At 32.9% G+C, this 13456-nt stretch overlaps 1 protein-coding gene and 1 pseudogene across 1 annotated transcript; both read left to right on the top strand.

The window, feature by feature from the left end:
• Positions 1–2240: 2240 nt before the first annotated feature.
• LOC123193932 lies at positions 2241–3806 on the top strand (annotated as a pseudogene).
• Positions 3807–9073: 5267 nt separating this feature from the next.
• LOC123193934 (probable xyloglucan endotransglucosylase/hydrolase protein 23) lies at positions 9074–10417 on the top strand. The gene is made up of 3 exons (XM_044607024.1): positions 9074–9414; positions 9498–9691; positions 9796–10417. Exons 1-3 carry the CDS (start codon positions 9133–9135, stop codon positions 10199–10201), a joined length of 882 nt encoding a protein of 293 aa, XP_044462959.1. The 5' UTR covers positions 9074–9132; the 3' UTR covers positions 10202–10417.
• The last annotated feature ends 3039 nt before the right edge of the window (positions 10418–13456 follow it).

The following is a 13456-nucleotide window of genomic DNA, read 5'->3' as shown; positions in this document are numbered from 1 at the left end:
ATTCTAACATTGTCCTGAAATCTATTAAATGTGCAAATGTTATAATAGTTTTTTTTTATTACTTAATTGAAAAAAATAACCTTCTCATTTTTATTTATTTTCTATTTCCTCCTTTTCTTCTTCTTTACCTCTCCCTTTATTTATTTTTTTCCAATTCCATAACAGATAAGAAAAAGTACCAAAATCCCCAAAGTGCTCACACTGTATTCACAACAAGTTACACAATTGTACACAAATTGATTCCAGTTTCAACCAAAACAATCAGGTTTATCCGCAAACGGCCCTGTCATTGCAACCCACAAAATTTTTTACTAATACACAGAAATTCATCCTGATTTAGCTACTTCTGTCCAGCCCATTATGCACGAACATTACCAATCACCAAATAGTTGTATCTCATTTCTCCAACCAAGTCACAAGTAAATTCAATTTGCTCAACTCATATATTTTGATCACCACCAGCTATCAACACCGCAACCAAATTCCCAGTCAATTTCACTATCAATCAAATTCCCTAAATTCTTCATTCACCAAATTCACCACCCAATTATAGTACACATTCACTCTCACTCTTATCAATTGATTATTCTATCAAGCCACAAATTCACCCGCACCCAAGTCACTACTTCATCAATTTTTTGCAACTTGCCAACCCTACCATTTCAATTATCAAATTTGTGAAAGATATGGTTAGTCATCGACATATCTATGAAAGATTGTGAAGCAAATGAGCATGGTGGTCAAGTGGGGTGGTGGGGTTGGCAGCGAAGATGAGGGAGTTTGATGAGGAGAAGAAGTGAAAAAAATAAAAACTGAAAATTGGATAGCATCCTCTTTTTTTTTTTGTAAGTTACTAAAATCTAATTTCCATGAAGTTGTTACGGCAATGTCGTACCTTGAAGTAGCAGATGAGTTTATTTTTCAATACGAAACGATATTCTTGGAAATTGTTGAAACATTAAATCCAATATTTTATAATTACCCATTAGAATTATAAAAAATACGCCTATTGAGAAGGAAAATATTTTATTATAAAGACCAAAAGACTTGTTACCACCCAAGGTTAGCTGTAATCTCAAACTCACCCAAACTCACATCCTTTCACTTTCAAAAACTCGAACACCCACTTATGAGTCTAGTTCTATTTAAAATTTCAATTAGAGTTAGAGGTAAAACTATCATTTAACAAAAAATTTAAAAAACTAAAGTTTTATTACATTTTTTCCCCTCAGTTTGAAAATCTAATATTTTTTTTTTCATATAAAGTTTGAAAAGTAGCAATTTCTCCCTTAGAGTTTTGAAATAATCGCTAGAGATGACAAAGTTCACTGTCTTTGGCTGCGTTGGCTCTTTCTCCTGATTTATCTCTCTTTACCGATCAAATTTTACCCACTAACAAAACAAATTTCTTCTAACGAAGATGAAATCGTTTTTATCAGAGTGTCTTTAATCTAGAAGAAATCGACTATTGGAGGTGTCAAATGACTATGTTATCTTTGTCGGAAGAAGTAGGTTTAACAAATGGGTGTGGTTTGATTGATAGGGAGAGATAAGTCGGGAGGGAAAGTCAATGCGACTATAGATGATAAACTTCATCATCTTTAGCAACAGTTTCGAAGCCCCAAATGAAAATTTTCTACTCTTCAAACTTTGGATGAGAATTGTTAATTTTCAAACTAAGGAGGGAAAATTTAATAAAACTTTAGTTTTTTAAATTTTTTTGTTAAATGATGGTTTTACTCTTAAATTTAACTGAGTTTTTTAATAAAATTTTGCTTATAAGTGAAATTTTAGGTTTTTGAAAATTGGAGGGTGTGAGTTGGAATTGCACTTAACCTTGGGTGGGACAAGTGCTTTGGCCTATTTTAAAAATATATATTTCAATTAAAAATGTCGTATAGAATTCCCTCGGGATGCTTCCTTATCGGCTACTTCAAATCTTGAATACAGACTTTCCTCTCGTACCGTCTTTAATGGTGGTGGCTTGAAATTAATACCGCGTCCTGTAATAAACAATAAAACAAAAAAAAAAAAAAAAACATCTCATGCAATTTGCTTAAATCGTGTTCGTTAGTGCGATATAGACAGCTCTTAAATAGTTTATTTTATTATTTTGCCTTTCTTCTACAGGCCAACTGTCCACAGATTACCCCATTGGACCTTCCAGGAGTTTCCTTTTCTAACTTTCACAGTCAAACTCTCAGTATATATAAGCATAAGCCATGAGGCTCTACACATTCATCCATCCACTTTTAAGAATTAATACACAGTTCACTCGGTTTCAGTATTTGATATGTTCAATCGAGGCATCTATGGCTTCCATGTTGCCTTTGGTTCTTTTGTTTGGTTATTTGATGGTTGCTTCTGCTGGTAGCTTGAACGATAATTTTGACATCACTTGGGGAGATGGCCGTGCTAAGATGCTTAACAATGGAGAGCTTTTTACTTTGTCTCTCGATAAAGCCTCTGGTTCTGGCTTCCAGTCCAAGAACGATTATATCTTTGGCAAGATTAATGTGCAGCTTAAGCTTGTCCCTTGAAACTCTGCTGGCACTGTCACTGCTTATTATGTAAGTACCTAACCTATATTACATATTTCTCTACTTCTTATATGTGGAAGTTCATGTTACTAATGGAATGTAAATTTTACAGTTGTCCTCCAAAGGGTCTACTTGGGATGAAATTGACTTCTAATTCTTGGGAAATTTGAGTGGTGATCCTTACATTGTTCATACTAATGTGTTCTGCCAAGGAAAGGGCAACAGAAAACAACTCTATCTCTGGTTTGACCCAACTGCTGATTTTCACAACCATTCCATTCTCTGGAGCCCTCAGAGCATTACGTGAGTATTTATATAAGAGGAATGCGATGTGTACTTATTTTTTATACACAATTCATATACACAGTGATATGTCATTATGTAATTAGGTGATTTTAAAACATGTGTCATCATATGATAAAGAAACATCCAATCACATGATAACATCTCATCTGTGTACATAAATTGTGTACCAAAAATGGGTGCACATAGTTTTATTGTTTATATAAACTAATTTCTCCCGACTTGATTCTCTATATTTGTTAGTTATATTTCTTAATCCGTTTAATTAGACTTACCAATCTTTTCGTTTGTAAATTCAGTTTCTCAGTGGATGGCACTCCCATAAGAGAATTCAAGAACTTAGAATCAATTGGTGTTCCATTCCCTAAGAATCAGCCAATGAGAACATACTCTTCACTTTGGAATGCTGATGACTGGGCTACCAGAGGTGGACTCGTGAAGACACATTGGACTCAAGCTCCTTTCACTGCTTCTTACAGAAACTTCAATGCTGATGCTTGTATTTGGTCTAATGGGGAATCTTCTTGCACTTCAAACTCACCTTTTTCTAGCTCCAGCAATGGTGCCTGGCTCTCTGAAGAGCTTGATACAACAAGACAAGAGAGACTGAAATGGGTTCAGAAGAATTACATGATATATAATTACTGCACACACTCGAAGAGATTCCCACAAGGCCTCCCTACAGAATGCAGCTCCACCTTAGAGAAAATTTATATCACCAACGTGCATGTGTATATTTAAATATATACACACACATAAATTCTTTTGATATTTGTTGTAGTAATGGAGATTTTGTATGACTTTGAGTCATGTAACTAACAGATTCCAATTTTTTCTTTTTTTTTTTTTTTTTCAATCTTAGTCATCTAATAAATGACATTCTTTTGTCATCTTGACCTGTGTATACAACCTAAGACAAGTTTTTAGAGATTATAATCTGTTATTTGATCAAATATTATTGTAACTGACAAGATACAATTCTTGTAACTAAGATTTTGTACAATTGTATTGGTAACACAATAAACATATTGAAACAGAGCAGCTTTCTTCCTGATACAACACTTCAAAAATTCTTTAGAAGATATATAGCAATTTGGGGAACCCCTGAACATGGGCAATTAGTGAAGATCTCATGGTTGATGTGAATATTACTCCTTCAACACTATTCAACCTCCAGGGAAATCTAGCAAAGTGCAAGAAAGGCTAACAAGATGAAGTTTTGGCCTATTTGTGTCCACTTGATCAAGACAAGTTTAATCCTTCCCCAACATGTCCCAGCCACCGTACTCATGAAATATGTAGCCCAACAAGCCCATATTATTATGAAATTTTCTACTTAAACCATTTTTAGCAAACTCTGAGTGATTTTACTTTTTTAAATAAATTTAATTTTTATTCTAATAATACCTTTTACCTTATTACTTCATATTTAGAATAGGTTTTACTAGACAATCTTTTTTTTCTCTTGTATCATCATATTAAGTATATAGATTAATTTTTGTGTAACTATTGATATTAATAGATCGAAAACAGATTAATTTATGATGTAAAGGTTAATATTTGTAAATTATAACGAAATGATAAATATCACTACACAGAGTGTATGTGTGGGTGCAAAAGGGTGTGTAATGGTATGAGCAAGTGCGAAAGGGTGCGAGCAGGTGTGTGTGGGTATGAGCGGGTGCGTGTAAATATGCGAAAGTGCGTGAGAATGCATACGTGTGCATGCGACGTATATGATTGCACAATATAATATTATATATATATAAAAAAAATATTTATATTATATATAATATCGCGCACCCATATATAAATAAAGGGTGTGAAGATGCGCGCATTTCTTCGCAGCCCTTTTATATATATACATATCATGCACACTCGTATGTATCCTCACACACTCTTGCATATTTGCATACACTTGCACGCATCGACGTGCACCCACATGCCCTTGCTTGCATTTGTATGAACCCGCTTGTACCTACACGTACCCGTTTGCACCAGCGCGCACCCTTTCACACCCATGTGCACCCATGTATACTTTGTGTAGTTATGTTCATCATTTCATTACGATTTGTAAACATCAACATTTACATCAAAAATTAATCTATTTTCGATCTGTAAATATCAGTAATTATATAAAAATTAATCTTAAATTAATCTATATACTCAATATAATAATATAGGAGAAAAAGAAGATTGTCCAATAAAAACTATTCTGAATATGAAGTAATAAGGTAAAGGGTATTATTGAAAAAAAATTAAATTTGCTTAAAAAGGTGAAATCACTTAGAGTTTGCCGAAAAAAGTTTAAACAAAAAATTTCGTGTCTATTTTAATTAATTTTCCTATTATTTAGGAGGAAAATGAATATGAAAGTTGATAAAATCAATGAGACAATATTACCAAATTGGAGGAATAGTTAGTAAGATTGATGAACTCCACAACTAATGCAAGCATGGGCTTATAACAAATTGGATGACTAAGCATAATTCAATGAACTTTTGTAATATTTTGTACTAATCCATTTTTTAATATTATATAAGTGGCTCATGTCATGTACGACTTATATATAAAGGTCATTCCCACTCATGTAAAAGTAGTTTTTGATGAAAATTTTGAATGAGACTTTTTCTTGAAAGTTTTCTTATTGAAGATGTCTTCCTTTATCCAAACTTTGCCAAAAGGTTTGGTGGTGGATTCTAAGTTGGTGGCCTAACATTTATGCTTGAAGGATTATTCTGATGTTATTTGTAAGTTTATTTTTTTGTTGCTTTATGTTGTAACTTGTTATCTACGATTATTGCAAAATTTTGTGAGTTTGGCTAAATGGTAATTTGTTGATGATTTATATGTGTTGATGATGTTTGGGTTGAAGCATGGTGGAGTTTGCGTTGGAAGAGAAAGATTATGAGATAATTGGTAAATTTGCATGTTAAATGAATGTGATTAATGGTAGATTTCCTTATACTCATTCTTGTTTGCATGATTTCACATCACAAGGACATGATTATTAATACCCTATGATACATGATACATATCCTACAGGATAATATGATACAAGTGAAAAACGACACATACTTTAAGGTATATTTAATTAATATGATATATTAGACGCATCGTACAGTACGAACTCGTGATATAATACAAATTATCGATACAAATTAATATACTTTTTTTAGGGAAAATGAAGATATAATAGAGTTGTGTGTGAGAAAATTAACTTTTAAGAGTGTTTATGATATTTTTGAAAATGATGACATGTCAATTAAATTTTTTTATTATTTTATTAATATGTTAATATTTTATTTTTTAAAAGGCGTATCCTACAATACTATAGAATACACAATACAAAAAATTTGGCTTTTGTCATACGATATAATATACAATTCGACTATCATTCTTCAAGTAGATCAACAAAATTTCATCATACAATTTTAGTTTATAGTTGTGCCATCTTTATTACAGTGGGTAGAATAGTAGAGCAAATATTAGTAGCATATAAAAAATGTGCTCCTTGTCATGAATTGTTAGTGCAGTGTCCTACAACTAACCGAATTTGTGTATTTGTAATGAAAACTGTGACGAGGGAATTAGATGACTGATCGTAAGAACCATATATATACGTCAAGTAACTATTCTAAAAGCGTCTATAGTCTTAACATTACATTGAATAAGGAACAAGCAATGATAATAGGATTACCATAATGTTAAGCAACTCCACTAAAAAGTGATGACAATTCCTATGTGTCGAGACCGTTAGTTAATGGCTTAATGTAACACATGAGTGTACGTTGTAGACGTATTCATCGGACTGACTTGATTGAGAATTTCCATATGGATGTTTAATCCAATGTCATAGAATGAATCCTTTAACTTACAAATACATGTGATCTTTTGACTTGAGGTCATTGGACCTTCTCGTACAAAGATTGATATGCTTTGATGTCACTCAACATGCCACTGTAATAGGAGTAACTATAAAGGTGGTTGTTGGTCATACCGAGATCTATATGAAAGCTATGGTAGGTCAATAGAGAATTCATTACTCTCAAGCATGGGAGAAGACATCTTTGATGAGAATACCGAAAGACATCAATCACCATTTGAATATGTGGCCATAGTGGGATCAAGTCAAAACACAATCCACATCATTTGGTCATAAATGAATCTATGTTACACGTATTTGTGTCTTAGCCTTGAGAGATGTCCGTTGATAAGATGATAGTATTGCATATAACCATAAAGTTGATAAAGTTTTGTAATTGTTCGCTGACACAGTGTTAATCGAGTGCCCATGATACTTTGCTAGAAGTCAATCTTAGTTTGTGTCTAGATTTAATATGAATTTGACACTGTCGATTCAATAAAGAGCTTATAAGTTACACACATATAAAGAGTTGATTCGAACTAAGAAGAAATGGGATTATCTGAGAGGGATCCAGTTCGGATATCGAATTAAGGTTTTGAGTCTTAGGGGTCTAAGGGACCAAATTATAATAATCCTAGTATTTATGGGTTGTGGAGAAATTGTGATTGGATAAGGCTTATCCATTAAGATTGAAAATACCAGTTGACCTTTTTGTCAAGAGGACGAATAACCATTCCCCTTGTAGGAACACTTGTTCGTGTTGACTCAAATTTGAATATTTTATCTGAAATCTTATCCATGTGTGCAATGTAATTTCTAGGATTTTTGCAAATTTTGGATGAGATAAAATAAAAAGCGAAACAATTGTTCATAGCGAATTCTATAAAAGGAATCACATAGTCACGTTTTTCCTTCTTCGTTCCCTATAAGAAAAATACATAAAGAACATATGTTACCCAAACACTGTCACCCATTCACAAATCCTAATAAATTATTATGAGCATTTTTTGACTTTCTCTCGGTCTTTTTTTTTTTTTTTTGTGGATACTTGGGTTCCTCCCTATCTTGGGTTGGAGAGCAAGATTTTTGCCACATGAAGATCAGTGGACCAACATATGAAGGTATTGCATTCTTGATTCTTATATCTTGTTTAGAATGCATGTCATGCATATGATAATCTAAAATGGGATATGCTTTTGGAATATTTTGGTTGTTTTGAATTTTTAAATACCACTCTTGTTGCCCTTTGCCAAAATCTAGTGGTTGAAATATTCCCACATGAATATGTTTGCTCACAGTGATAGTGGAAAAGTTAACAGATAAGTCATCGTCACTACTTTACATAGGGCTGGATTCAAGCCGAGCCGAGCTCGGCTCGGTCTATTTATGGTCGGCTCGAGTTCGACTCGAGCTAAACTCGGCTCGGCTCAGGTTTGACTCGTTTTTGGCTCGGCTAGTTTACGGCTCGGTTCGGCTCATTTTTTATATCAAAACAACATCGTTTTGTGTATATATATGAATCAAAATGACGTCGTTTTATATAAAAAAAATTTTTTAAAAAATCTACCGGTACTCGAGCTCGATCGAGTCGAGCAGAGCCCAGCTCGTTTCGGGCTCAAACCGAGCTGAGCCGAGCTCGAGCTTGAGCTGACTCAGTTCGAATCCAACCCTAACTTTACATAATCGTACTTCAGATTTTCATCTCATACAACTCATTATTCAATGGATACCGATTTATATGATTCCATTGAGGCTGAAGGCGAACCTGGGCCTTTTGAGGGTAGGCCCAGACCCACCCTCAATTGATAAAAACTTAAATACCATGTGAGTAGGCCCACCCTAATTTAAAAAAAATAAACGCATTTCCACTTCCCTCTTCATTGCAACCCAATTCAATTTTAAATTAAATTACTCCCAACCCAAATCAATGTGGCCCACAAGTAAAGATTTTTTTTTTTAAACTGAAATAAAATAATAAAAATTTGAATATTCTTATGAATTACTCAATTAAAAAAAAAAAGATTAATTTGAATTGTCACCTGCACTATGTGCTTGCGTAACATCATCTATATATGCACATACACGCTACTTCGCGTAGGAAAGATTTTTTGACGGTAGGTGGGCTAGGTGGACCTAATACTAGAAGTAGAACTGCCTCCAAAATGTCGGGGAAAGAAGAATCATTTCTCCTTCTCGTTCATAATGCAAAGCCGCGTCTTACTCTTTTATTTAACTTTAATTAATCATGCTTACTTTTTCCATTCCTGCAACTGTCCACAGCTAAGCAACTAAGCTGATTGAACCTTCCCATGACCTTCTTCTTCTCCTCTTCGCAGGTCTTCTTGTTTTACTATAAATACAACCCATCATTCTCAACACATTCATCCATCCATACAAATCAAGTTCACTCAGTTTCAGTATATGTTCAGTTCAATCAAAGCTTCTATGGCTTCAATATTGCAACTGCTTCTTCTGTTTGGCTCTTTGATGGTTGTTTCTGCTGGTAGCTTGAACAATAATTTTGATATCACTTGGGGAGATGGCCGGGCCAAGATGCTTAACAATGGAGACCTTCTTACTCTCTCTCTTGATAGAGCCTCTGGCTCTGGCTTCCAATCCAAGAATGAATATCTATTTGGCAAGATTGATATGCAACTCAAACTTGTCGCCGGCAACTCTGCTGGCACTGTCACTGCTTATTATGTAAGCTCCAAAACTATATTATACATTTCTCGAGTTTCTATATATGGAACTTTCTGTTGCTAAATGTTAGGTAAATTTTGCAGTTGTCCTCAAAAGGGTCTACATGGGATGAGATTGACTTTGAATTCTTGGGAAATTTGAGTGGTGATCCTTACATTCTTCACACCAATGTCTTCAGTCAAGGAAAGGGTAACAGAGAACAACAATTCTACCTCTGGTTTGACCCAACTGCTGATTTCCACACCTATTCCGTTCTCTGGAATCCTCAGCGCATTATGTGAGTATTTATATAAATTACTTGCCCCTGCTTGAATCTCTATATTGGTTAGTTATTTTTCTTTTTCAGTTTAGACTTACCAATGTTTTTGTTTGCAAATTCAGCTTCTCAGTGGATGGTACTCCCATAAGAGAATTCAGGAACTCAGAATCAATTGGTGTTCCATTCCCAAAGAATCAGCCAATGAGAATATATTCTTCACTCTGGAATGCTGATGACTGGGCTACAAGAGGTGGACTTGTAAAGACAGATTGGACTCAAGCTCCTTTCACTGCTTCCTACAGAAACTTCAATGCTGATGCTTGTGTTTGGTCTAATGGAGCGTCTTCTTGCACTTCAAATTCACCTTCTTCTTCATCTAGCAATAGTGCCTGGCTCTCTGAAGAGCTGGATACAAGTAGTGATGAGAGATTGAAATGGGTTCAGAAGAACTACATGATATACAATTACTGCACTGACACCAAGAGATTTCCCCAGGGCCTCCCCGCAGAATGCAGCTCCACCTCTTAGAGAAAATTTTCAAATCATCAGTACATACATACACATAAATTCTTTTGTTTGGGATATTACTAGGATCATGTAGTTGAAAGTAATAGTCCATTTCTTTTGTTCTTTGTTAATCTGTTTACCGCGTATATAAGCAACAAGATAATTATTCTTCAAAATATCCCATGTAATAAAAGCTGCTAATTATCCTCACAGATAATTTGCCGAAGATTTGAGCAATGGTCTAGAAATTTTGGGTGCAAGATGCGTGTTAAAGAAAGTGATTAAATCATGTCTAACGCATCGCTTTATAATTTTTTTTTCAAACTATATAACTGCTGGAACGCTTATTCACTTATATAAAATAATCTTATATGGGATTTTATCCTCCTGCCACAATGCATACACTCTTCAATAAGTAGAGAGCATGAGGAGAGTTGAAATGGGGTTTTGAGGTGTTTTTCTTTTTCATTTTCACTTACAGAAAGGAGAAATGAAACTGAATGAACTTAACTTGTATCGATGGATGAATGTGTAAAGATTGATGGGTTGTATTTATAATACAAAGTAGGCACGTGAAGAGGAGAAGAGGAAGGTCATGGGAAGGTTCAATCAGCTTAGCTGTAGACAGTTGCATGATTTTTCAAAGACACTTCTTTCTCCAACATTTTACAAGAAGTTCCAAGACTAGGTCCCCTTGCCGAAAGTTTTACTTCAAAACACTTTTTCACCCCTAATTGACATAATTAACAATTTTTTATCCAAAATCAAACCTAAGACTTTCCCACCAAGTGAAGATGGCTTAAATATAGCACCACTTTTTACATAAGTTTGTTTAGTATAATTCTAAATGTGTTTAATTTTAATTATTAATGATAAGATACTCAAATTAATCACTGGCAACCATAGACATATTAGCCTCAGAATTTTATATTAATATGTTTTGAAATGAAAAACCACAAACAATAAATAATTTCTGCCATCTTTTATCAAGAGATTTAATTAATTACCTGTAATTTAAAAACCCTATAATAACTAAATAAAATTAGTATCCTCCTTTTAATTACTACATTATCTAATATGAGTTACTAATGGAAGATCTTAATTTTTTTTTTTACTAAAAGGGGAAACCAAAAACAAAAATAAGTAAATGATTTTAATCATCTTTGCCGTTGTTAGAAAATATTTAATTATTTTATTGTATCATATTTCTTAATATATAAGAAATCGATTAAGATAACTTTCTATTTTTACATCGTAAATAAAAATACAAATGATTCTATGAATAATAAATATAAATAAATTTATCTTCACTCTTATAAATACAGTAGACTAAAAATGATATTTTATAATTTAAATCCAATAGTCTTGATAAACTTTGTACGTACACAAAAATTCTCTATTTATGTTTCATGTCATTATAGGCAAGGAAATTTAAGACTACTTTGAAGAAATTAAGTGAATGTTTGTATTTGTCTCTAAAAATACTCAAATCTAATTTTTGTTTCTAGTGTTCACTGACAATTATAGGTGAATACATTTGTGCTTATTTAGTATGTGTTATATTTAGGAATTTGTTCAATAAATTATATGAAAAATAAGGGATGAATGATGTATAGTGCGTCATTATATGTGGAAAATTAATGAATGATTAAAGTAGATCATAATATTATTGGAAGAATACTATATTTAATAACTTTTTTATTAACTTATTTATACAAATTGACATATCTTAATGTAATTAGTTTATACAAACTAGAAACAATAAACAATGATGAAAACTAGAGACAATAAACAAATTCACAACTTTTTAACATAAGTTTTGCAATTTATATGATGAAAAACTAAAATCAATAAACAATTTCACAACTTTTTATTCATCAACAATAAATGGGATTTAATTCATGAATTATATTTCATTAACCATATAATAACTAAACAAAATTAGTAACCTCTTTTTAATCACTGCATTATATTACATGAAATGAAAATCTTAATTTTCTCTTTTCCAAAGGGAACCAAAAAGAAAATAGGTAAATGTAGTAAATAATTAAAAGTTATATAGATATCAAGAAATTCTACAATACAACATATGATAAATAATTAAGGCCAAATGACTATTTCCCACCCAAGGTTTGATGCAAACCCAACCTCTCACCCATTAACTATCAAAAATTCAAACTCTCACTCTACGCTATTAAAATTAATAGAAATAGTTAATTTAAGGGGTAAAATTGTTATTTAACTAGTAATATATTAAAGAATAAAATATTATCCATTTTTTATAGATTTAGAAAACTAACAATTTCTCTCCGAATTAAACTTTGAAAAGTTACATTTCCCCCGTAGGCCCTAGGGTTTTATTTTCACCCAAACTTCTCTGGTACAGAAATTTTGAGGCCATCTTTCCTTCTCTGCCACAGACGGTTAACCTCCCCATGGAACCTCTCTCTCCGCAGTGACTAGATGATGAAAACAACATCTTTACCTTTGACAAAGACGAATCATCTTCGTTCAAAGACAAAGATGTCATCTTCATTCAAAGACAAAGATGTCATCTTCTTCGTTGATGATGGATGACAGAGATGACGTCTTCATTAGAGATAAGGACACCATCTTTATTGTCCAGTCACCAAGGAGAGAGAGGTTCTATCGAGAGGTTGACCATCGGCAGCAAAGAAGGAGACATGATCGTTGGATTCTAGCATCGGAGAAGTTTGGGTGAAAATGAAGCCTTAAGGAGAAAAATGTAATTTTTCAAAGTTCAATCTAAGGGGAAAACGAGAAAAATTATTATTATTTTTAATATATTATAGTTAAATGATGATTTTACCTTTGAAGTTAATCGAATCTATTAATTTTAACCATCTTTGGGTGGAAGTATGGATTTTCGATAGTTAGCAGGGTAAGAGGTTGGATTTGCATCAAACCTTGGGTGGGAAATAGTCATTTGGCCAACAAATAATTATGGACACATTCATGACCATGTTTTTCACTTTTAAAACTTCAATAATTATTCATTAAGTAATTCAATATTTGAACTTAAGTGGTTTTATTTCATGCTTCTCAAATAACAACTGGCTGATCATTTGAAATCGAAATAATCTCAATTGCCTTCTCTTGATACATAAAAGGAATTCTCAAATTTAGGGCCAATTGTGATTACATCCATTGTATGTATCAGAAGTTTTTTTTTTTAAATCCATAAATCTTTGACCTAACTTCAATTTTGAAATATGGGTTCGCAATTGTAACCTCGTCTTTGACCTAACTTCAACT

The sequence above is a fragment of the Mangifera indica genome, chromosome 13, assembly GCF_011075055.1.
Source record: "Mangifera indica cultivar Alphonso chromosome 13, CATAS_Mindica_2.1, whole genome shotgun sequence".
Classification (NCBI taxonomy): domain Eukaryota; kingdom Viridiplantae; phylum Streptophyta; class Magnoliopsida; order Sapindales; family Anacardiaceae; genus Mangifera; species Mangifera indica.
This window is presented reverse-complemented; position numbering and strand designations above follow the sequence as displayed.